The sequence below is a fragment of the Ursus americanus genome, chromosome 25 (genome assembly GCF_024610735.1).
Source record: "Ursus americanus isolate L20-20 chromosome 25, mUrsAme1.1.p, whole genome shotgun sequence".
Classification (NCBI taxonomy): domain Eukaryota; kingdom Metazoa; phylum Chordata; class Mammalia; order Carnivora; family Ursidae; genus Ursus; species Ursus americanus.
In genome coordinates this window covers 18,899,004-18,926,074 of record NC_142151.1, presented here as the reverse complement: position 1 = coordinate 18,926,074, position 27,071 = coordinate 18,899,004, and the positions used below count along the sequence as shown (strand labels likewise).

At 38.6% G+C, this 27,071-nt stretch overlaps 1 protein-coding gene across 6 annotated transcripts in view; it reads right to left on the bottom strand.

Moving 5' to 3' along the window:
- The window catches only part of PLEKHA5 (pleckstrin homology domain containing A5), a 237,473-nt gene extending 211,328 nt beyond the window's left edge, over positions 1 to 26,145 (bottom strand). The window contains exons 1-3 of one of the 6 annotated variants that reach the window (XM_087855672.1): positions 25,923 to 26,145; positions 25,695 to 25,774; positions 23,282 to 23,339 (exon numbers count right to left, since the gene is read on the bottom strand). In XM_087855672.1, coding sequence (XP_087711798.1) covers positions 23,282 to 23,339; positions 25,695 to 25,774; positions 25,923 to 26,014 — 230 coding nt within the window. In that variant the 5' untranslated portion in view covers positions 26,015 to 26,145. Of the gene's footprint in view, positions 1 to 13,754; positions 14,368 to 23,281; positions 23,340 to 24,775; positions 25,386 to 25,694; positions 25,775 to 25,922 lie in introns of those variants that run through there. The other 5 variants (XM_045781378.2, XM_087855669.1, XM_087855668.1 and 2 more) reach the window with 5 other exon arrangements.
- Between the last annotated feature and the right edge of the window lie 926 nt (positions 26,146 to 27,071).

Genomic DNA, 27,071 nt, shown 5'->3' with positions numbered 1-27,071 from the left:
CATCTTTGCATCCCACTGCCTGGCAGATTATGTAACATAAAAAATTCAGTTAATTTCATCTTTTCTCATTCAATTAAAAAATAAATTTATTTAAATTTTTCAAACTTTCGATTTGTAATTTTAAACTCAGTGCAAAGGGTTTTGTGTTTGGACTACAACATACACAAGGGTAAGGGCCAGATCTGTCTGGTTCATTATTATATTCCCAATAGACAGTCAACATTTAACATATACTAAGGGCTCAGATGTTTGAATAAATGCATGAATTTTTTCATGTCCTATAGGAAGAGGGAAACAAAACCATAATTCCTAAGCAGAGTTCATACCAAACAAATGTATGAGACAACTATAATGAAAAAATTAGTGCTGGGAAGCTGTATTTTAATAAAAAGTCTTGGCGTGGTATACCTCAATTATATCTCAATAAAGCTAGGAAAAAGGAAAGGACAAGTCCTGGAAATAACAAGTATAATAAGCTGATCATCACAGTAAGGGACCAACAGCAAGCAGTGTTACCATGTTGGATGCCGGAAACATTTACTCCAAATGGAATACGGAAGCTTTGTGTGCTTTCTTACCAGAACTAAAACATAAAATTTCAGTGTCATATGCAGTTTCACCACTACACCTGAGAAACTCTACCCTACCAACTTTCTACAGTAAAAAACCAACTTTCTACACCGCTCTACAAAAATTTCCAATTACTTCCTCTTCTGTTTCACAGAAGTTGTAATGACTGGCTTGGTTCTATTCCCTAAAGGAAAAAAAAACACACAACAAAAAACAAAGCAAGGAAATGGAACCATCTAACCTTTTTGATTCCTCTGCCAATTAAAGATCCCACTCCAAGGGAAGCCCCTGCAATACTCACTTTGTGAGATAGTAACTGACACAGGAAATTTCAAAGAGCAAGACTGTAAACTGGAAGCTACTTTCTAATACACATAATTGTCTCAAAAAGCAAACAAAAATAACATGTACAATGATAAAAATTACCTTCTCTGTACACCTGGGTCTACCTGTATAAACTGACAGAGAACAGGACCAGTCATTCAGTGCACGCTTTTCAGGAGTGTCTCTGAAGATAAACAAGATCTTCAATCAGAGATGAGTTATTTCCAGAGAGCCACGCGAGTTGTTTCAGGGGTTATTAGGACATTTAGGTCAGTAAGGTGTTATGCTCAGTTCCACAGAAGCCAGAAATTGCCACTTTTCTTTCCCACGTGTTTGATGCACCATGAAGATTATGAAAAAATAATTCTCTCTCTCATAGTCTTGTCACCCAAGTGGAGGCCTTTGCAATCTTGAGTGCAGAGTAAAACAAATTCTAGATAAAGATTAATAATATTATATGCCCAAGATCACAATTCACATCTTTACATGGTTATCTTCTTCTGAGGAAGAAAACATATTCCATTCAATTCTAGGTAAGTCACATTTAAAGTCCTGATACAGGTGATTCTAAAGCTACGGGTACCCAAACTACTCCAGATCAGGAAAAGACTGAGCACTACACATATAGGACCTGAAGAAAAATCAAGGTTTTGGGACTTACTAGGAAAGACTTGTTTTGCTTTCTTCCATTGCCAGCAAGGGCTCTTTTACTAGACAAAGTTGCAGGGGTGGAGGTGGGGAGGACAGAGGGAGAAGGAGCAAGAGAATCTTAACCAGGCTCCACACCCAGGGCAGAGCCCCATGAGGGGCTCCATCTCACAACCCTGAGATCAGGACCGAAGCTAAAATCACGAGTCAGATGCTTACCAGACTGAACCACCCAGGTGCCCCAAAAGTGTTTTTATTTAATCTCATGACTAAAACAAGTTTGGGATTGTCTGGATTTCCTTCTTGCCAGGTGAAACAGCTGATAATAGAAAAACACACCTCAGAGCCTGTGAAGTTTTCCCAGTATGTGACAATGAACTTTCAGATAAGGGACTAAGAGTTCATACATGCATCTTTAAATCATCTGTTTAACGACAGGCAAGTGAAGGAAATGGTCAGTGCCACTCTATTTGATCTGCACACCCTAGTAGAAGTCCTTCCTTCTTTTCTGACTCTTCCTTACTGTTTCTCATCCCCTTGCTTCATTTTCCTCCCTATGCCTCAGCCACGCCTCTATGAACCCAGAGGTTTAGCTCAATACTGACACAGCAAGAAAGAGGTTTCTCACTCTTAGCTGGCATTAATTTAACATCAGGAGATAACGCTGGGGCATCTGAACTCCTCAGGGCAAAGCCTCTCATTTCTCTGTACTCACAAGGTACAGACCTTAATCCAGACGGCACTAGGTATTGGCTGAAGTCTTGATTAAAAAATGACATTTTAAGTCACCAGAAAGCCAATATAAATATCAGACTATTAATAAGAGATTCTAGTTTTTAAGTTTAACATTCTGCTTCCATCGATGAATACAAACAACAAAAAAGCAAAAAGCATTTAACCAGCATATTTAACTATGCCAACTACACAAAAGAACCGTCAGTAATCTTCCTTAGAACTACTTCTTCCAAAATTATTAAGACCTTTTATCAGGCATTTCTTCTAATAACTTCTTACTGAATCTGTGGTACATACTGAAATTTATGTCTTTTATAAGTCAACTACTAAGGTGAAATTTATTATCTACTGCTACCTAAATATTTGAGGTCTATACAATGTAAAAAATTATACAGCTTATCTTCTTAAAAGACAATAAAGCAAGAGAAGAAAGTATAAAACAGGAAGGCATAAGTAATTTTAAATATACCAATGATCACAAGAAATAGAACCTGACTAAATTTCCAGATGAAAAAAAATTTTTCAAACTAGATAAAAATTTACTATATGCTATTTAAAAGAGATATGTAGAAGATAAACGGATATACAAAGTGGTTTTTTTTAACAGTTAAAGAGTAGAAAAAGTTATATTAGGCAAGTACTAAATAAAAGAAGGCTGGCATGATATATTAAAATCAGACAAAACAGGCAGGGCCCTGAGTATAAATGGAGGTGAAGGATCCCTTCTAACAATAAAATGTTGAGTTTATTCTGATGACACATTCTGTACTTAATAAAATATATCAATTCCACACTTACCTACATCTAACATAATTTCAAAAATTAAAAAAAAGACAGAACTTCACAGAGAAAACGAAAAGTCATCACAACAAACATTATAACAACACCAAAAAAAAATTATAACACCAAAAAATTATAACAACACCTTTCTCAATAATTGATTCCAATCTCATGAAAGCTCTCTCAGAACATAAAAAAATGGAAATCCTTCCAATTCACTTTCTGGGGCAAGAATAACTTTGCTATCAAAGGCAGACAATGATGGTACAAGAGAAGGAAATTATAGGGCAATTTCACTTACTATCATAAATGGTAATGTCCTAAACAAAATACCAACAAATCCAACAGAGCAATGTGTAAAATAGAAAGTGTATTGTGACCAAGATGGGTTTATTCCAAGAATGTAAGGTTGGTTTACCATTAACAAGTGTACTAACACAATTCACGGTAATTCCCTGAGTTAGCAAATTAAAAAAATCATTTCAATGGATGCAGAAAAAATATTCAATAAAATTTAACACTCACTCAATAATGAAAGTTCTTACCAAACTAGGAATAGCAGAGAATTTTCTTAACCTGAAAGGGATACCTTCCAAAAACCTTCATTAAATATTCTTAAAAAAAAAAACAAAACAAAACAACTTACTTGAGAGAGAGAGTACACGCATGCACACAAGTGGGGGAGGGGCAGAGGGAGAGAATCCCAAGCAGACTGGATCTCACAACCCTAAGATCATGACCTGAGCCAAAATCACGAGTCAGATGCTTAACGGATTAAGTCACCCAGGTGCCCCTAAATATCATTCTTAATAGTAAAGTTAGAAGCATTTATTTTTAAGTCAGAGCCGTAGTTGCTTCTATTTATCACCGTACTGGAAGTACCGGCCAGCAATACGAAGAAATATAAGGACTAAATTGGAAAAGGATATAAAGGACTGAAAGAGGAAAAAAAAAATCCCTATCATAACCTACTAAAATTAAGAATTATGTTCATCAAAAGAACCCTTAAAGAAAGTGAAGGCAAATTACAAACTTGGAGAGCAGATTTGTAAAAGATTACTATGTATCACTACTAAACAAACATAAAAATTCTAAAAGTCATAAGGAAAAAGATGCCAAGAAAAACAGACAATATATAAACAGGCAAGTCACAGAGGACGAAATACAAATACACAATGGACGTAATACAAGATGCTAAATTCTACTAATCTGGGAAATCCAAAGAGCCACAGTAAGAAAATATTTGACAACTATCATATTGTCAAAAATGTAAAAGTTGGACAATATCAAGTGCTGACAAAGATATGAAGCAACAAGAACTCATATATTGCTAGAGGGAACTTAAACCACTTTAAAAAATATATTCAATAAAGTTGAAATGCACATACCTTACAACCTCAGTGATAATTATATATTCTAGAGAAACTACTGCAAATGTACATGAGGAGACATACAACAATGTTCACATAATATCCATAAAATAGGAAACAAATGTCCACTAACATGAATGGTTAAATTGTAGTATAATCAAATAGTGAAATACTACAGTCATAAAAATAAACCACATCAACTTTGGATAAATCTCATCAAAAAACTGCATTTAACAAAATTAAATCAGGGGCACCTGGGTGGCTCAGTCAGCTAAGCACCCACGTCAGGCTCCCTGCTCAGCGAGGAGTGTGCTTCTCCCTCTGCCTCTACCCTTCCCCCTAGTCGGGCTCTCCCTTGCTCGCTCTGTCAATAAATACATAAAATCTTTAAAAAAAAATTAAATCACACAAAGATTAACTTTATCACTGTATAGTTTTAAAAAAAGCAGGAGAAATTAAAACATGTATTGTATATGGACTCAGACATATGTGATAAAATTTAAGAAAACTAAGAGAATGTTATAAACACAAATTCAGGATGGTGGTTGTCTATGACGTGGGGGCACAGAAAACACAGGGATGAGATTGAGGAGCGGTAAGTAAGACGGGGCTTCAAAGGTCCAAGACATGTTCTATATCTAACGCGGAGTATCATGTGCAGGAGTATCATGTGAGTATCGTCTGACAAATGTTGTGTTAATTTGGTATGTATTAAATTTTTTGTAATGAAATAAAACACATACTCAAAAAAGGCTTAAAAATTCTTAGCATCAGATATTAAGTAGCAGTAAAATAAGTATTAACTGATCCACAGTTTAGACTCTTGCTAATTGCACCAAACTAGATGCACAGATAGTTAAATTATACAGATTTTAACCTGCCTTGTTCCTTTCAGTGGAACAAGTCTGACCAAAGGGTTAAAGGTAAGAAAGTAATTATTACTAATCATTCTTCATGTTACACAGTCCCTATTTATGAGCTTATAATCAGATTCTTCTCCTAAAATTATTTCCAGGTGGTTCCAGGAATTTGTAAAATCTTCCACTGCTGTCATTCCTACTCTGTTGTCTATTAGGTAACTTTGTGGTTTAAAGATTATGAAATTTTGCTCTGGTTCACCACACAATTTGAACTCTCAAAGTGACTAGCAGCAAAAAGAAGAGATTAAATATTTACATTTAAAACGTCTACTTCTGCTAGTATCAATGCAAAAAACTTTATGACCAAAAAACAGACAATACTAATTTGAAAATCCTCATCTTTGGAATTTAGTACTTGATAAATGGTACTCCATAAATTAATTAAATCACTGTCCTTTAGTATTTGCATATATCATTAATATTTCACATTTTTAAATAGTTTACATTTGTAAAATGTCATTTCTCATTAAAAAAGATACTTAAGATATTCTGAAAAACCTACAATGAAAAGACTGAAGCTGGTAAATGAGTATATGTGTGCTCAATATGCAAGCTCCTAAGAGTTCAAAATATGTCTACCTTTCCCAGAGGCAGAGACCAGAAATTCCTGGGCTGACCATCACCCTTGGCCAAATGAATCATGGCCTTGGTCCATTAGTCCCAGGGTCACTTTTGTCTAAGGGTCTACTGAAACTAAATCCATCAAACCCCTTGATGCCCAGGTTCATACCATCCCCGTTCCCTTCTCAATCCATCCCCTGACCCAGCATTAGCCCAATAAAGCTTTGCTCTTTCTGTCCCCAACCTAGCCTGCACTCCACCTAAATAAATAACTATAAAATAAAATAAAATAAAATAAAATAAAATAAAATAAAATAAAATAAAATAAAATAAAATAAAATAACTTATGGAAGTGGTGCTCCCTAAAGAGCAAACTTTCCTATGGCCTCGAACTTTTCTGAAAGCATTACCCCAATACCCTGGCTGTTAAAGACTCTCCCCTGAGGACGTCAGCTGTACTGATGCACAATCTCCAACAGCAGCTGTTTATTCCTACCCCTCAAGGTCCTTCAAACACCTGAGCCATTCATTCATGCCCATTCAGGCATATCTGAAATCACTACTTCAGTGATCACACTGCATCAACACAACCCCTAACCTCCCGACATACTTTCCCTCTCTCTGGTTTTGAGAGAGTTTCTATTCCAATCCATCAGATTCTTATTCCACCTCCTTCCTTCCCAGCCTGAAGTCCAACGGCATAACATTTCAACAAATTTATCATACCCTAAACTCTCCTGCTCATCTGCCATTGCATTCATGAAAAAACTCTTTGTGGCTCCAAATGTTCATTTTCTCTGAGCTCCCACTGCCATGAGCCTCCTTCAAGATTGCATAAATACTTAATGAGTGTCTACAATGTACCAGAGACAGAGCATGTAACACTTATATCACAAAATTTTTATTAAAACTGTTCAACAAATATTTACTGAGCATCTCCTGAGAAGATGTAGGCACTATTCTACGGTCTGAGAATTCAGTAGTGAACAGGTCAGAGGAGGCCCCTGCTCTTATGAAGCTTACACCCCAGTGAGGGGATGACAAACCACCAAAAAAGTAAATGAACAAGAACTTGAGCCAGTGCTATGTGCCACGAGGAAAATAAAACATGGTAATGGGACATCAAGTGCCTGGTCAATGGGTTTTAGGTATGGGCAGGATAGGGGAGGTTTTCTGTTCTCAGAAACACACTGAAACCGATGTATCTTCTCCACCCCCAGCCCCCACAACAGAAGCACCAGGGCCCATTCTGAACCTTAAACAGACAAGCCCCAATGAGACTACCGAACCAACTAAACACATCATCAAAAGAAAAAAATAAATTACTCTACAGGAGTTAGGAACTAACAGACTTAATAAAGAAGAGAATCTCACACACACATGTAATTTTCTATATACTCACAGGAGTACATGATCAGCAGTGTGACCATGATCAAGTGTAATTCCTTATTTAAGACTGAGGAACCATAAACTTCAGCTAGGCTCAATAATTTTTCTGACACATGTGCTATATGAATTACAAAAATGCTCTAATTCTCCACCTCCCACCCCCACCCACCTCCATATCCACAACCCTAGTTATGCGAGTTTCTAATTCTTCCCTCAAAAGATGGGAGTCCAGGGGCACCTGGGTAGCGCAGTCTGTTAAGCGTCCAGCTTTTGGTTTCCACTCAAGTTACAATCTCAGGATCTGGGGATCGAGTACCACCCCACCCCTCCTGCCATATCAGGCTCTGCACTCAGTGCAGAGTCTGCTTCCTCTCTCTCTTCCTCTCTCTCCTGCTCTGTCTCTCTCTCAAATGAATAAAAATCTTAAAAAAAAAAACAAAAAAGGGAATCTTGTTTCCCCACTCCTTGAATCTGAGCTTGGCTTTGTGACTTTCTTTGGCCAACAGAAAGCAGCGGAAGTGACACTGTCCCAGTTCTGAGCCCAGGCCTCAAGAAACCTGGAACGCTCTGCTCACTCACTGGGAACTCACCTTCACCACAAAGGCAAGCCTCGGCAAGCCTACTGGATGAGAGATCATGTGAAAGACAGCCCAGTCATTCCCACCATCCATGATTAAGGCCATCCCAGACCAGCCAAAATCAGCAAAATTTCCTACCTGACCCACAGCTAATCTTAGACAAGAGTAAACCCAACAGAAGCTAGATGAACTGCCCAGCCAACAGAGGGATATGTGCAAAAATAATAGTTATTGTTTTAAGCCACTGAATTTTTATTTTTTATTTTATTTTATTTTTTTTAAAGATTTTATTTATTCGACAGAGATAGAGACAGCCAGCTAGAGAGGGAACACAAGCAGGGGGAGTGGGAGAGGAAAAAGCAGGCTCATAGCGGAAGAGCCTGATGTGGGGCTCGTTCCCATAACACCGGGATCACGCCCTGAGCCGAAGGCAGACGCTTAACCGCTGTGCCACCCAGGGTGCCCCAAGCCACTGAATTTTTAGATGGTTTGTTATACAGCAGTAACTGATACACAAGATTAATTAAACTTAACTATTCAACTCAGATAATCGATTACATCTCTCTTTTCATGTTTTTGAGGAATTGAAGCCAAAAATTGTGAAATATTTTAATTTTGGGGTTTTCTACAATGAGGCTTTAAAAGCAGACCAGGCAGGAACAGCTATATACAGAAAAGATGTAGAACCCCATCAAAGGATTTTACTTCTCTGACCAATACTACTGCTTGTTTTCAATTTAGAGTTTCTTTTGCAGCTCCACTGAGAAAGGAATAGCAGCTGAACTGAAAATCATTCATATTAGGATAGTGGGGCTGACTTCATATTGTAAAAATCTGGATTATTAGGTAAATGTTCAAAATGACCTGGGAGTCCTCTGTAAAAGGAAGAAACAAGTAGTTGATTTCTTTGTCCTTTTATCATTCTTTTCTGAAATATAGAAATTTTTCAGTATGAATAGTTTCTGCGAAACTTACCTATTTTTCCAAGTTCAGTAAGGATTTCATATTTTTGTTTGCTTACTATCTCTTACCTCCTCCAAGAGTCTTAAGTAACTAAGTTTTAGAAAATAGATAAAATAAGTATACATTCTATCTGCCCCCCCCCCCCCATTTCTTCTGGGTAAGCATAAAAGGTTTAGTGACTTGAACTGGACCAGGCCTGTCCTGCTTTCTACCCTGTGGGGTTGTTCTGAGAATCAAGTGAGAGAAAGGAAGAAGAAAGTGTTCAGGAGGAATGTGACCTCGCTTGGCTCACCGCCCACAGTTGTTAGTCCCAGCCTACTCCAGCCACTCCTGGTCATGGGCTTGGCCTGTGCCAGCCAGCAGTGCATGCCTGAGAGTGCCTGTTTTCCAGCACCTTTGCAGAGCGTGAGTATTAATACATTTTAAATATTTCAAACCTACACAGGTGTGGTCCCAATTTTTTTTATTCCTTTTTATTAATGACAAGGGTTTTAATTCTTTTACTTCTGCATCCTTCATCTGCACTTTTTCTACAGATCATTTATTCTACAGCTAAATTCATTTTTTCAAAAAAATTCATAAAATATATTTTTTAAAAACAGCAACATCTATATTCAAAATTCCCTTTTCATGGCCACTCCTGGGCATACTATATTATATACTGCCTTTAGCATTCCCTCCTTTTAACTCAGTTCTACTTGCCTATGTGAGAGTCCCTAATGTTACAATGTCTTAAATTTTTCATTACCCTGGAGAATATATTCAAGCTAGGTCCTGCCTTTTTTTTTTCTCTGTAGCCCTGGACAATAGCTACTTTACTCTTTAAGCAAGCCTTTTCTTAGTGCCACCAGGCATTTCACAAATAAACTGATTTTTAATTTCTAAATCACAGGGTTTTCTTAAGTACAAAACAACATTTTAAAAACCCAAAACACATATTATTAAATGTACACTATACCATCACTAACACTTTTTATTATACATAATAGTAAGTGTTGGTGAAGTTCCACCTTCAAGAGGTTTAAAATCTACATGGGATGGAGACTTAAAATGTTTCTCAACCACTATTACTAAGTCATGCATCTTAAGTTCTTTCCCAGCATAAGTAACACTGAAACGTATTCTCTTTTTACCCAGTGTCATGAACTCGCAAAACAAATACCCATGTGAATTAAAATTTTAAAAATACGGGGCGCCTGGGTGGCACAGTGGTTAAGCATCTGCCTTCGGCTCAGGGCGTGATCCCGGCGTTATGGGATCGAGCCCCACATCAGGCTCCTCTGCTATGAGCCTGCTTCTTCCTCTCCCACTCTCCCTGCTTGTGTTCCCTCTCTCGCTGGCTGTCTCTATCTCTGTTAAATAAATAAATAAAATCTTAAAAAAAAATAAAAAAATAAAAAATAAATTAAAAAATAAAATAAAAATACATACCCATGTATTTCATACCTATACAATGTTTTACAGTTTTTCAAAGTTTGTTTACATAAATTACCTCATAAATTCACAAGCCTATATTAACAGGTAAGACAGGAAGAAACTGGTATAAAACAGGATTAAGAAATTTTCTCAAATATGGCTAATAGAAGTAATAGAGCCAAGGTCTGGCCCATGGCTACCTTCTATTTCACTAGAGTACTCTGTGCCCATAGACTTACAAATTACATACACACTGTGGTCACAGAAAGATGCACATTCCTCTTGGTAACTCCAACTGGTTGATAAAGGGCCTAACTCATATTGTGCTCTGAACTCATGTTTTTCTTGGTGGATGCACACTAGACTTCCACTGGGTTGTGGGAAACAATATTTAGCACCTCTATGTACATTAATTTTTAAATTATGGTAAGAAAAAATAAGCTTTACTAATACGTAAGGCACGAAGTGACAGCAATACATGTATAATTTAGAAATACACAATGGGGGTATATAACCAAAAACTTTTTACCTGTAGGAGTACACAACCAAAATACTTTGGAGATTTCTACTACTAACTGGCTCAGACATCAAAAATACAAATAAATACGACAGAACAGAAAAACAGAAAAAATACACGGAAGAGGCAATTTACAGAAGACATTCAAACTGGCAACAAAGAGAGGAAAAGATGCCAAGCACAGCCAAAACCGAGAACATAAAATTCAAATAAGATATCATTTTTGTCCATTAGATTAGCTAAAACATTAAGTCTGGTAATACCAAATCCTGGCAAGAATAAGAGAGAGGATAATCCCATACACTGCCTGGTGTGAGGATAAAACGGTAAAGATTTTCTGGAAGACAGGTGGACTAACTGTAAACCACGAAGAGTAAAGCCATTCATCTGGATGTCCCTATCAAATGGCTCCAGTAGACGGCCCAACTCCAATTCCCAAAGGCTTGCAGGAATGGGATGCACTGGTACCTGGGGCTTTGTGATTCGTTTGCAGTTTTGCACAATGTGCCACTTTTTATCCCTTTCCTATTTTTTCTGTGACTAAACAGACTTAGTGAAAAAGAGTGGTTTTTCATTAATCTTATAAGTATGCATTTTAATAATTTCAACATTTAGACCCTACTTATGATGTACAGCAGGATTTTACTCTATCAAAAGCTAAAGTACACACATGGCTGAATCCGGCTATTCCACATTTAACAAACATTTTCTAAAAATATTTGCAAATAATCACAAAGTTTATGTAGGAGTATGTTCACAACACACTTGTAGAAATTGAGAAAAAATTAAAAACCTAAATGTCCAACAATAGGGGTATGGCCAAATAATCAAAGCATATTTTGTAGCTAGTGAAAAAATGGTGAATTATACCTACTAATATGAAAAGACCTAAGATATTTATTAAACAAAAAGTACATATAGTATAAATCTCATTTTTAAGTACAATCTCAATTTTGCTTATATACCCACACATGAATGCAAAGAAAAGGAAGTACAGTATGGGGTGGGAGGGAAAAGTATAAAAGGAGACTCTGTACCTACTGTATCAGAGGAATACCATCTTCCTTTAAGTCTCCCTTAGAATGCAGACTGCTATAGTGCCTACTTGGAAATACTGCCCCTAATAATTACTGTCTGAATCACATGAGTTCATTCAGAGGTCAAGTTGACAACTCAGTCAAGCACTTAAAATCCCCCCCCACAAACACACATGCAAACGCATACACAGGTGAGACCTCTATCTGTCTATTTATCTACCTATCACTGATATCTTATACTACACCAACTGTATTAATTGTCAATATGAAACCAGGATGAACAAAAGCTTAAGACTCAATTTACTCAAGTACTCAAATGTCTTTAAACTATTCGGCCTTACACACAAGCTCATGAATTGCTTTCATTTTTTTAGGTTTATAGCTTTATGATATAAATTCAGACATTAAAAGATGGTAATTACAACCAGTATGCCCAACTCCTCATCTAAGCCCTTACAAACATCATTAGCTTAGCGCAATATGCCTTCCTACGGATCCAGGAGTTGGTCTCCAAATTCTTCTGAATACAGGGCTTCAAAGTGCTACTGCTAATCAGAGTTGCGATCCTCATTTTAAGTTATTTACCATCCCTGGTAATCTATTACATCAATGGTCTGCAATGACCACACCTACTGGTATTCATAGGCTTGTACAGTCCTCTCCCACTTCTGATTTTGGTCTTGGTTTGTAACTTGCTTTGACCAACAGGACATGAGCAAGCACGATGTAGCCAAGGTTTTACAAGTGCTTGGGCACTAGGGCTTGTCCTCTTGAAATGTTCCCCCTTAGAAGCCAGCTGCCATGGGGCACCTCGGTGGTTTAGACAGGTTAAGGGTCCGACTCTTGATTTTGGCTCGGGTCATGATCTCAGGGTTGTGCGATCAAGCCCTAAAACAGGCTCCGTGCTGAGCAAGCTCTCTCTCCCTCTGTCCCTCCCCCCAGCTCATGCACACACTCACGTGCTCTCACTCTCTCTCAAAAAAATAAAATAAAATAAAACAAAACAAAACAAAAGCCAGCTGCCATGGTATAAAGAAACTCTAGATAAACCACTAAGTGCTGAGAGGCCATGAGGAAAGAGACATTGGATATTCCAGCCACAACCTAATTCCAGCTGAATGTGTCTACATGTGTGATCTCAGTTACGCCACAAAGAACAGAAGAATGGTATAGCTAAGCTCCATCAACCCAAACAAAGGGGAGGAAACTATAAACCATTGTTTTAAGCCGGTAAGATGTGGGGTAGTTGGTTATGTAGCAAAAGATAACTAGAAAACTAATCCCTGTTCTAAACCATCTGCATCACTAACAACAATCCATGTAGATTCTCTATCAGTTACCTTCAAATTTCATCTGTCCAAACAAGAATGTAAACTGCAGGTAATGGAGAAATGGGGGCACTTTCATACACTCTCATATACTGTAGGAGAGAACAAAAATGTGTACAAATCTTCTAGAGAGCAACTTGGCAAAATGTTAAGGTACTGAAACTTTTAAAAAGGTCACATCCTTTCCCAGTAACTCCAAGTCTGAAAAATAGACATGCATATAAGAAAGTTATGTAGGATTTTTCTCACAGCAAAAAGTAGGAAAAACATAGCCATCTAAAAATAGAGAAGTGATTAAACAATTCTATGTCCACACGACAGAACACCTTAGTAATAAAGAATTTTCTAATGAATACATAACATGGGCATACACAATATAACTAATGGAAACAGTATTCAACACAGTCTTAGTAGTAAGACCCCCCCCCCGCCAAAATATGTGCATACAAAAAGTACTGAAATATTAATAGAAATTCTCTAGGCACAACAGGACTGGGTTATTTTTCCTCAGTCTCCTTTGCTCTCGATGGCTGGTAAGCTTGGTTTTTTTGTTTCTTCTTCAGAATTCAACACTTCCACTCCATTCTCCCAGGTCCAGGCCTGAGCCATCCTGCTTACCTTTTCAATTACTCCTGCTGCAAGATAGGGCAAAGCTTCCTTGATGATCACTGATACTATCACTTCTCAGAATTCTGCAGATGCTCAGGTTCACCATCTTCCTGGCTCTAGGCACGCTGCACTATTTGTAAGGGAGGAGCAGCAGGCCTCTGATCTTGTAGTCTTTCACACCCTGCTTTCCTATGGTGAATTGGCCCTTTCTCTCTAATCACATGGTTTCTGGAAGGCTTGCCAATAGTAATTTTGGCTGCAGCCAAGGACAGAAAATTACTGAAGACCAGAGGGCCAGTCTTTGCTCCAGTAAATGGGCAGGTGATCTAAGGTGGTCAAAGTCCTGCCCAAGATTTTTAAAAATTATTTGGGAATAGAGAAGAAACCTTACCTTTTGGGTTAAAAAACTAAAAGGGTATTTGGGGCACCTGGGTGGCTCAGTCAGTTAAGCACTGCCTTCAGCTGAGGTCATGATCTCAGGGTCCTGGGATCAAGCCCCACATGGGGCTACCTGCTCGGTGGGAAGCCTGCTTTTCCCTCTCCCTCTCCCTCTGCTGCTCCCCCTGCTTGTGCTCTCTTGCTCTGTCAAATAAATAAATAAAATCTTTAAAAAAAAAACAAAAAAAAAAAAAAACCCCAAAAACTAAAAGGGTATAGTTTGGGGTTGAGGCATAACTTTTCTGGTCAATGGTAGGAAGCTTTCTAAAGTGAAAAAAGGTAAGAGCTTTAAAGAATTCATTTGTGTCACTCCTGGAATTAATGTGGAAAATAGTTTGCTTTTGCTTATACTATTGACTTTGGGTCACTAACATTTGCAACAATAAGAATCCTGACTGGATGACAAGTGAGAAGCAGGAAAATGCCCTGGAATGTACAGATTTGGGTAAAGACCTGCTTTTTTTTTTTTTATACAATCTATAATAGGTCTTCATTTCAAACATCTAATTGTCTATTATGTGCCGGATGTGGGAAACATAAAGATTATTACGACTTCAAAGAGTTGGGTGCTTCTGAAGTTACTGGCCACTTCAGAGAATAATTCCCAAATAGCTGAGAGGCTACTCCTTAGTGGCCAAGGAGTTGTCCAACTGGCTCTAAAGCTTCTATCATCCGTACCTCATAAGGACTACTTTCTAGGTCTCTCAGGCTTCTATGGGATCCACTGATGTCTGTGTATCAAAGATTTGGTCTACATTCATTTTACTCATATTAGTAGGACAGTATGGACTTCAAGATCTCTCTTGTTCTCTAGAAGCCACATTGGCCTGAACTGTGAAAAGTTTCTAAATGGAAATGCCATGGCCAATGGCAAGATCTAGATTTCAGCTGCCTTCCAAGAGGCATCTCAGGTCCTTACATTACCTTGGCTTTGTCATGGATCAGGTCTACAATCAGGCCTCTAAGGAGATCCTTTCTGTTTCACAAAGAATCACATAAACCAAACTCACAGAAGATTTACTAATTCATATTGGGATAAATGTCACATGGAGAAAATATCTAAATTTCACAAGGAGGCAAATTACAAGGTTTCTGAATAGCATGGAATTGACTGTCATCATCAAAGTTCAATCAACAAATATTTCTTGAGGAACTACTATGAGAAAAGCTTAGGCCAACGGACTAAAAATACAGCAATGAACAAGATTGCTTTTCATGAAGCTTACCTACCATACAGAGTGTGAGCAAACAGGTATTAAATAAGCATAGCCTTGATTCTAACATGTACTTTTTAAATATACTCTTTCTGAAATAAGGATGGAGAGGTTTATTTAATATGGTCATGGCGTTCTCTTTTCCCCCTGAAAAGCTGCTATTAAATCAATGGTAACTGGTAATCACTGACAGCTTAAAAGAAACATGGTAATTATATAATTCAATATCTAATCATAATCTTGTTAAAAGCTAAGAAGGAAAAATATAAGGAGAGAAACTGATGGGGACCAGAACTTACTCTGGAAGGGCTCTGTTAGCTCTCCAAAATATCCTCATACCACAGTAGTCAGAGTGACCCTTTCAAAGGGTGAAGTGGATTCATGTGCCTCCTCTGCTCAGATCTGCAGTGACACCCTATTTCCCTAAGTAACAGCTAATTACACCAACCAATGACATCCCCAAACAGTGCAACCTGTTAACTTCTCTGATTTCAACTCCTTTCTTCCCACACTCATTCCTCATCATTCTTCTCCTGATACACCATACCCAGCTCTATTTTTCTTACAGCATTTGCATATTATTACATACTATAAAAAGTACTTATTTACTAAGGCTTACTTTGATGTTCTGCCCCCCACCCCATTCCATTCCACAGAAGGATAGTTTTTTGATCTATATTTTGAGTGAGATACCTTAATCACTAAGGCACATTTAGGAGTTCAAAACCTGTCGAAAAGAATCGGAAGAAAGAATATATCCGTGAACAAGTGATTGGAAGACCTTGCCACTAGGATCGAAAATAATCATCAAAACCAGTTGGTGAGGCCTTGCTTTCTATTATTTACTGGAGGGTAACTTCCTCCTGCAGTTTTTCTCCTTTTACTCAACTTCCAAACCACACCAATCCCACCCCAAGTCTTATGATATAGCAAAACTTTTACTCAGGTTATGGTCCAGTCTCAAGCCCAAGATGCTATTTATTCTTCATTTTTCGGATGATTTGGTACTGCTTTGTTCTGATCCACTCTGGGAATTTCACCACTGAACTTTCAGAGGCAGGCTTATTTCTCATGTTTGTGAGAAAGTCCTCTACCAGTAACTCTCATATTGGGCCAAGTCCACTCAATATATCTGGTCAAAGCATGATGCATACTTCACAGAATTTATCACAGTCTACGATAATGTACTTGTGATTATTTTTATGGTCTCTCCCACAAAATAACGGTATGCTCCTTAAGAGCCAGGTCCATGTCTGTCTTTCAAAGCCTACAGCACCTGGCACACAGAAAATACCCTGTAAGTATTTGTGGAATGAATAATTGTATGGATCAATACAACATTTCTGGCCTGCATGTATATACGTATATAGTCTAGTCAACTAGGTAGCTGAGATAGGATTTTTTGGGGAGAGTGAGTTGTGTTTCTTGTTTGGGAAGGAGAAACAGAAGATATTGTTGGGAGTCCTTTGGAAAGGCCAATTTTAGCCACCTAGAATGCTATGGCCTCTCAACTAGCTCAAAGACCAACTCATGATCAACACTTCCACCTAGAGCTTCTCCCCGCCCTCCCCCCCCCCCACCTACTCCCTTATTCTGGTCAAGGGTACCAATCATTCTTATAGCCTCTCAGACACAAAGGCTTTGAGTAGCTTTTGACCTCTTTCTCTGTCAACCTCCTAGCTTAGCAAGACTCCTAAAGCCTGTCAACTCCTCTTTAATATCATTGATCAATGGTCTCCTTTCTTTCCATTCCTGCTACTACCAACGTGGTACAGGCAACTAACTCTCAGATTATTATAGCAAAAGATCCAGAACTGGTCTCCTTCATTCCAGGTTTGCCCTTTCTAATCCATCCTGCCTATGTTAAAATCTCCTTAAACCCTTCACTTTACACTATTAATGCTATACCAAAAAAAAATCTGCCATGGCAAGCTAGAAAGTAAGAATCTCAGCCTGACATTCGAAGGTCAGACACAATATAGCTCCAAACAGTATCCTTGCATTTTCTATGTTAACGTCACTCATCAGCACGGTAGTTCTCACTAGTCATCACACACATTATACACGTTCCCATCTCCATGAATTTATCCTACCAGTCATTTATATCAACCCATCAGAATTCCATCTACACCTTCAAGTCTAGCTCAACTCCCACATCTTCCTTCAAGTCTTTTCCAGACCGCCTGGTTTAATTTGCCTCTTCCTCCTGGGCTTTCTTATGACACCATCTGACAGACAACTAAGATCATTTTTTTTTTTTTACACTATTAACTCCAATTAACACATACCCATATATACATGTAACTTGTCACACTTAACCCCAACTTACACCTCTTATGGAAAAGTAAAAAGGTCACAGAAGAGGTGCATTCTTCAACAAATGGATGATTTTTCCTGGACAGATAAAGGTGGCTATACAGGGATGTTTATATCTGGCTAGTCTCCAGGGCCTCCAACTCTCACTCTTCTAACCAATTTTATATTTTTCTACTCCTCATTTTTCCCCTTCCTAAACATATACCAGAGCTTTGAGAATAAGAAAAACTAAAAAGGTCTACCACATTAAAGTGAAAAACATTAAAGAAATCCAAAAAGTGTTCTCAAAATGCAACAACCTCAGTTGTGGGGAAGCCTCTCAGTCCCAATTAACTCCTTCAAAGACCAGAAGCCAACATCATCGTCATCATTGACACCACTTATTTAGAGGCTGACTGGATGCTATACACTAAGCTACACACAGAAACCACAAAGAGACACTAAGCAGGCCTGGTCCTGGCATTGGTCCTGGGGCTAAAAAGGAGGACAATGGAATTCCACGATAAAATCCACTAAGATTGGAAGTCCCAGCTTCCCAATCTTGAAACTCTAAATGCAATTCATCATTGAAACTTTCATCTGTCACAGAACACTCCACTTTTCCTTTAAGAAGATACTATTTTAAAATTACATGTTTGTTCCATTTTTTGTTTTGTCTATTTCTACTACTAGAGTATAGATAGACTCCAGGAAGGCAGAGTCTCCCCACTGTATTGCAAGCACCTGGAACAGTGCCCATCATTTACTAAGTACTCCTGAGAAATTATAAATGAATGACCAAATTCTAAGACCCTGTTAATATAATACTAGTCACAAGATTTTTAGGGGGTTAAACATGCTTTTATTTGTAGGTTGGCCTACTAATCTAAGCACCATACTTGCTTCTATGAAATGATACCTGTAGTCCCAGACAACCCACTTATGGAGAAATACATATTATAGGGCCTCTTTTTACTGCCCAGTATTTTTAGGTATAGAGGGGCTTTACTGCAGAAATCTTAATTTGAATGCTAGTGACCAGTAGTGAGGCTATATGACCTAGAATAGGCCCTTAACCTCTTTAAGCTTCAGTTTCATCATCTGGGGGAAAAAAAAAAGGAAAAAGAGAACAATAAGAGGCCACTGTGAAGATTAAATTCTTCTAATGCCATGCTAAAGGATCTAGTACTAAATAAGTCCATGGTTCCCCACCATCTCCCTCTTTTAACAAACTGCCTGTTTTTTCCTATATTACAGACTCCTTGAAGGTTGAAACCATAGTTCATAGTTGTGTTGTACCTAATGAATTAGCATAAACTGCTTCACAGACATTAAGAATCACATATTATAGTCTAAAACTCTGTTACAAATATAAAAAAGAAATATAACATCCATGAATTGTTCTGAAGCATTATATTGCTATACCCAATTACAATATTACAGTATTAATGTACCCAACAATTTTAAATATCAAATATATAGTAATATATTCTAAGATTCTTGGTGGCAGTTATGTTACATTCCCTATCTCTGCTCATAGTTCAAACTAGGATAATCTATGAAGAAACACATTTTTTTTTTCTCACTTGCAACCTTAAATGACTATGTCAAACTAGAATTCCCTTCCCTGCAGGTTGGTTTGAAATTCCAAGAACACATTAGATCCAGCTATCGCAGGTACTAAAATGAAACTTCATTAGTCAAAAATCAAACACTACTCTATTTGCATATCTAAGAAAAAGTTCCATTTTCAGAACTTAAAATTTTAAGTCAAGAAAAAAAGCAATATGAAAATATAACCTGACAAAATTTACATACTACTTTATTACCCTGCAAAGACTTTTTTTGATTCCCAATTCTGCCGCATAAGACAATGACCTTTAAATAATCAGAACCAAGTTTCGCACTGTTCAGAGAGCATTGTTTGAAGATTTCCTTGGCACTTTAAGTTAGCCATCTTAAAACTTTGAAGCACAAAGGAATAGTCCATGACACATCCGTTTTAAGCTACCATGACCTGTCATTACAGAGTCATTAAGCAGTAATTTCAAGGAGTAAGCAGAAAGCTTTATAACTTTCAAATATATTAAGATTATCACCTGTACTTCATAAGCTAACTTATTTGGATATTTAAAGCCATACTTCATAAATTATAAAATTCACTGATAATTTTCTGCATTCTTCCTAAAGATAAATAACATGAATTAACTGTTAAAAAGCAATATGGAAACCCCATAATCAAATTCAAACACTGTACATATGTGTTTTTACACATACACGTGATAATTTCTAAGCTGGCTAGCTTAAGGTATACAGAAAAAATACTCAGAAAAAAATTATTTATCTTTATGATAATTTCCAAATATTAACATTTTTTTGGACAAACTGATTTAAAGCAAAATACATTCTCCATATTATATATTCTTTTGCCTAAATGTAAACTTTTATTAAAGAACCAATTTCAAAAATTACATAAACTGATTATCCAATTCAAATCTGTACAATTCTTAACTCTGATCAGGTCCTTTGCTGACATTAGCACTATTAACTCTTTTAATGCAGCTCTCCAGGGAAGGTATGTTACGTACGTTACAAAGCACAAAATGCAGCAACAGAAAGAAAGCACACACAACTCTGGCACTACACACTTCACACTCATCTGTGGTTATCTATACAAAGTTTAAAATAGTTGGCATGATAGGAAACCTAAGGAGCTTTCCATATTTCCCACATCATGTCTTCTTGGCTCTTGAGTTCATCATTTTGTAGACTATTACAAATTCCCAAAATATTATAAAACCCAGAGAAATTTAAAAATGGGATGGAATTCAGAAGTTGCCATTTCCAGCCAGCCTAATTTAAAGGCATGAAGAATGAGCTCCATGGTCTTTAAGAAAGTCAAGATACAACCCAGCTGTTATGACTTTACCCCCACTCCAATCCTCTTTTACCTTACCACCCCCACAGATGCAATGGTCATTACTAAAGTATTATCCAAAAGTATTATTCTTTTTGGTAGTGTGCCATTTTGAACAACCACCAACATTTGTTCAGAAGAGAAATAATCTGAGAGTTAAATGTACCTTTGTGAACAAAAGTAGAAACTCAAGTTCTTTAGGTCTTTCTTCTTGCTAAGGGAACCTCCCAGGAACACCAGATTAGGAATAGCAGGAGGGTCAACACGTCTTTTATTGATCTTTCTATCTGCCCTCTTCCCATGAGAACAAAACCCACCCTGTTCACTATATCACATCCTTTCTTATAATTTGATCAATAACCTCCTTTCTTCATCTAAGAACCAACAATGAGAAACACATCCACCAACATTAATCATTTCCTACTTCAGACTCCTATCCTTTTCTTCTCTGAACACTCTAAATATAGTTCATGTTCCTGCTGTTTCTCATCTTGCTGTCTTTGCAGCCTATAAGTTCCAAAGGCATGTTTCTGTTGTCTTATTATGTGGTGTGACAATGGAAATAGTAATTCTTCTGACTACTTCCATGATTAAAATGAGATTCAGACATGATAATATACGTGAAAACACTTGGTAAATTGCAACGTTTTAAGGTGAAAGTGTCCCTATCATATGAGAATGATAAAGCATCTCTAATTGTTCATGTACAAGTTAGCGAAAAATTTCTAGGAAATTACGGCCTACATTAGCGACTTAACTAATCTTAAAATAAATTAGTCTGATACATCCAAAAAAAAGTAGTAGCACCTAACATCCAGCAAATCACGTATTTGTCAGTGATCGTTTTAACTTCAAAGAAGTTTAATAAATGATATATTTCTATAACATGCTTAATTTCAGAACAAATTACTTTCATAATATAAATTACTACTACTTTCAGACACAATTATCGGTGCCTAATATCACATGATTAAAACCCAGGAATTTAAAAATGTCATCAGAATTAAAGTAAAATTATTATAGCCTTCTTAATATTGTCCTCATTTTCCTGAGGAACTTACTTTGGCATGACACTCAAAGAAGATTCTAATTTGTTTAAGTCAACATAAAAGAAAATCTAATCAAAATGGCTAGAACAAAAGAAAATTCTGTCTTTCTAACAGCTCATTCTGAAATAAAACATTTTCAGCCCACACAGAATAACATTTTGTACTATCAAATAAATGTTCATCTAAGAATGTACACATTCACAGGAATTACAATATTATTGAGAATTATAGTGTTACTCTTATTCTTATAAGATTAACTAGGCTTAATGTAAAGTAAAACTATACTGGATAAAAATAAAACTCTATTGAAAAAAAACTTTCTTCAGAAATATCAATACTACATTCAAAAAAAAAAAAAGAAGCATCCCTTTTCATGGCAATACAGACTCACTTTAATACAGGATGAAAATAGCCACTAGGAAAATACTTGGTGACTCTGCACTTTACCAATGCCTTTATTTTTTAGGCCACCTAATCATGTACAGCACAATCTCCAAATAAAAGATGTAACTGAAAAATATCCAGAGAAGAACCACATCAAGAAATCCTCCATGCCTGGATCTTACTTCTGCCTTCTCTATTTCTATATCCAAATGCAATCATTCCTAATACCTATGAATATCCCTTGACATTTTACATAAGTATCACTCTGAAAAATTTTGAAACCATACACATAATTATAATTTAATGGAATTATGGTGTGATCTTAAAAATATCACTTAGTAAAATACCTTATTGGGCCCAATGAAATAAAGGTGACTTTAGCTAGGTATCTGTTATTATTAATAAACTATTGACATCTCAACCAAATCTTGTATTTAAACATTCTCGTTCTAGCTTCAGTTCCTTAAAATTAAAAAATTTTTAAAACAAGCTTTTAAGTAAATAGTTTCTAATTTAAAACGAAGATAAAACCACCTCTATTTTCCCCTTGGGAGGTAAAAAAATTTCCTACCTACTGTTGACCTTAAGCATTGTATTTGTCTCCAAGTACTACCAAGTGAACACGGAATAGAGATTAGTTCAATGTTCTATAGAATTAAAAGTCAGGACTGACTGGTCATCTCTCCTTTGTAAGCTCTAGTGAAAGCCTTTTATTCAATCACAAACAACCATAAAACATTTGTATTTTAAAGACTTAGATATATTTAAATAAACTAAGGTAAATTACAATGCTCCAACAGATGTTTGTGAAATAATTACTATTTGTTTGTTTTTACTTTCAGCCCTGTCATTGTTCATCCAACTGTAACCTAGCTTCGCATCACTTTTGCTTCTTATTAAGAGCTCTAGTCAAAATACATGAACAGAATTTACTTTAAAAGAAAAAAAAATATGGTAACATGGTAAGACATAATACTATAATGCTCTATCACCCAGGACCAAATATGTAATTGTGGCCATCAATGATCTAATTTCCAAATGCACAAATGTCCAGGCAAATAACATAAGAAAACTATGAGTGTCATCCTTCCTCTCAAAATTACAAGACTATATAAAGGATAAAGTCAATATTATATGATGAACCTTAAAAAATTATGATTATATCTAGAGATCAACTATTCAACTGGAAATTACAACATTCAAATTACCAAGGAAAAAAATAATAATTAAAAAACTCACTTTATATAGTATCTTGCACCTTCAAAAGTATATGCTTCTTCCCAGCCGGTAGGCAAATCTAAAAAACATATATTTCACAATTAGTATTACTTCAGTGGGATAGCAAAATAAGTATCAATCCATTTTAATTATTTATTCATTTTCATGATCAGTTATTAAGTAAATTTCTAAAAAAAAATGTTGGACTGGTAACAAAACTCGTAGTCAACAAAATATCATTTTTGGGAAAATGGCGATTCAAATTTAAAGCCACCAGAAAAGAATGAACAATAGTAGAGATCATCTTACATGATTATACACTTTAATGATCAGTGAAAAGGAACTACTCTCTGGCATCCAAAAAAAGCAAGGGAAGCCTTCTAATCCTAGGCAAAATACCCATGATGGTTGGCCAAAAAAAACAAAAAACAAAAAAACAAAAAACCACCTGCATTAAAGGCAACACCTCCTTCTTAGGTATACTGTGTCTATTTAAGACCATACCTTTCAGCTACATAAATGAATCCATCCAGAAAGTGTCACTGATGAGAAAGAACTTCCTAAGTACTTAATTAGGGGAAAAGAGCTCTGACATCACATACTCAATACATGTATGTTTCTACAGACTTTGCTTTAAGAGATGTCAAGTTTCAAGTAATAAACCTGGAAACAATTCAAGGAAATGATGATCATTTTATGTGCTACACATTACAAATGACAAGTGGCTTGGATTTAACCATGATATCTCTCTGAAATAAAAATCAATGATGTGTGTACGAAACCACAAAGTCAAAGCAAAGTAAACCAAACCAGAAAAAAAAAAAAATCATGATCGTGTCTTAGAAATAAATTAAAAAAAAAGAATAAAATTTTTCTGTAGTGTGAATGTTATCTAATCTGTGGAGGTAAACAGGATACAAATTCATATTACACATAACCAAAATAAGCATGAAATAATTCCACAAGATGATCAGGCTAAAAAATTTAAATACCATATTGTCTTTTGTGAAGTAAATTTATTATCCATAACGCAAAGAGGCCATGAGAATTGAAATATATATGCAAAACACTGAAAGGTATACTGAAGTCAGAGATTGCAGCGGGGAGTTAAGAAATATGACAGTGTGTTAGTCAGAAATGCCTTAAAAATGTAACCTCATCATGCTTGCTACACCAGCTTTCCCCTTCCTCCTCCACCTTTTTGCAAATTTGGAAATTAGTCACTTCACTGAACTCCAGAATTTAATAGAAAAGGCAGGCTTGTTCAATATCCTGGCAACTCTAAGAGACTCAGAATCTCAGAGTTGGAGAGAAAGTATCCCAGAGGGCAGCTCTGAAGGACTGCTGAAGCCAGCCTCACCTTCGACCCAAACAATTCTCAAGCCTTTCCAATTACCAGAAATAGAGGCAGGCCAGTAAGAGAACACATGTTACATTTCAAAGACAAACAAGTTTCACGAATGTAAACAAAGAATGACAAAAGAAAGCCAGACCAGCACTGAAGCTACAACCAACCTTTCTCCAGCTCAACTCAGACTCAGTATTCAAACAAGCTAGTAAAGGCACCGAGAGATCTGCTTCCCCGCCGACCCTCTCCAATTAGGGCACAAATGCCCACACGCGGGACACCCCCGAGCACACCCACCGCCTCCTGGCGGTCCGTGCAACCTCTGTGCTGCTGCCGGGGACTTTGAATCTCGCCGGCCAGCAACTGCAGCTGCGAATGCCTCCTCCGGCTCCGGCTACTGCTCTGGTGGCAGGAGGAAAAGAGCCAAGCGTTTCCAGAACCATTCACTGTCACACAGAGGATCGCAGCACCCCCAAACTCCTCTCCTCCTCCTCCTCAATCAGTCACCTACCCACAAGTCCCACCTAGGAGGAGGAGGAGGAAGCCGCACGACTGGAGGCAGCTGTCCGGGGAGCGGGGAGAAGATGTGGATACCATTATCCCGGCGGACGAGTGCCAGGGTCCCGGGCAGCAGGGAGGGGAGTGGAAAGGACTTCCTAAAGGTTGAAAGGGGGTGAGATCAGGGGGCCGGGGGTGGTGGTGAGAGGATTCAGGAGTGGCTGCGGGAGGAAAAACTCAGGATCCCAGATTCCTGGGAGAGGGGAGTCGGCCTCCCTGGGGGCGTCGGGCGGGGGGGAGGAGGTGTCCAGGTTGGGAAGCGGGAGAGGGCCCAGGAAGAGGGCGCCGTCTCCAAGTGGCGATGAAAGGCTAAGGAAAGAGAAGCGTTCAGAGACTCGAGAGAACTCCCGCGGCGGGGCTCCCGCCGCCCCTCTTTACCTGCGGCCGCCCCCGCCGGCCTCCGCCCCACCTCGCCGCCTCCCGGGGACAGCGGCTGGGGCAGGTTGCGGGGAGGCGGGCGGCCGGGGCTCTGCCGCCTCCTCCCGGCGGAGCCCAACTCCGCTCGGGCCCGGCCGGGCTCAGCGTTACCTGTGCTCTGCCGCCGGTGTCCGGTAACCACGGCCTCGCCGGTGACGGGGTGCAGCCAGGTGGTGCTCTTCGCCTCCTCGCTGCAGGGATGAGAGAAGGGGCAGAGACGGAGCGTGAGTGGGGGCGCCGGAGGAGCCAAAGAGGCTGAAGCGGCGCAGACCCGGCTCCCTCTTCCTCTCCCGCCAGCCTCCCGCACCCTCCGGTCCCCCGCCGCCCCCTGTTCTTTACTTGATGAAGAAGACTCGGCCGCCCCTGGTGATCCCGTAAGTCCAGGACCGGGGCAGAGAGCAGATCCACTCCAGGTTCAGATCCGCCGCCATGTCTGATCCCCAGCCGCCGCCGCCGCCTTCTCCTGCCTGCCGCCGCGGCTGCCGAGGGAGGAGGGAGCAAGCGAGCGAGCGAGCGAGCGAAGGGAGCGAAGAGAGCGCGGAGCGAGCGCGGCCGGAGCGCGCCTCCCCGGCCCGGCGCGCCCCCGCGCGCGCCCTACCCCCTCGGGCGGCGCCCGCCCCGCCGCCCCGGCTGGGTCGGGCCCGCGTCGCCGCCCCTCCGCATCTTTCGCCGCCGCCGGCCGGCCGCCCAGCCGCGCGCTCGGGGGATGGGCGAGTGGCGCCGCGCCCCGCGGCCAGACCCCTCCCTCGCGCCCCTCCTGCGCTCCCCCACCCCGCCCGAACGAAGGTTCCGGGATCGATTAAAAAAAAAAAAAAGAAAGAAAGAAAGAAAGAAACCGCGTCCTGCCCCCAGGGCTTTGCCCGAAGGCTTCCCAGCCTAGAGCAGGAGTCAAAGGGAGCGTAATCCCTGCGCCCCAGATTGCTCTCTCTTTAGAACAACAGGAACACAGCAGCTGAGCTTTGTTTTTTTTAGAGCTATTGGATATCAGAGATTTTTTAAAAAATACATATATATCTCTTTAAAATAGAAAACTGTTTTATTAAAGCACACGGAAGGCTTTTCCTATTTGTGTTTTGTGTGCCAGATATCAAAGGTTTGACTAGTTACCGTGGGCCCATGAAATATGAGTAGATTCAGACTTGACAAAACAAATTTGCCCCTTCCTAGGCCCCTTCAATCATATAATGTTTTGTAAAATAAAACCTTGACTTTTTCTCTTATTTTTTTAAGATTGGCTTATTATCAATCTGGATTTCTACTTTCCCCTATCTCCCATAAATTACAATGATGGCCAACTTTATAGAGTCCTTGCAACCGTGCACATTTTAAAATCCCCACAACAACCCTGTGGATGCTATGATAATCCCCATTTTACAGATGCAAAAAATGAAGTTTAAAGAAACAATAACTTGCCCAAGGTCACAGAAGTAAGTGACAAAGCCTGTATTCAAACGAGCTCCAGATTTTAAAAAGTCTATTTGTATAGCC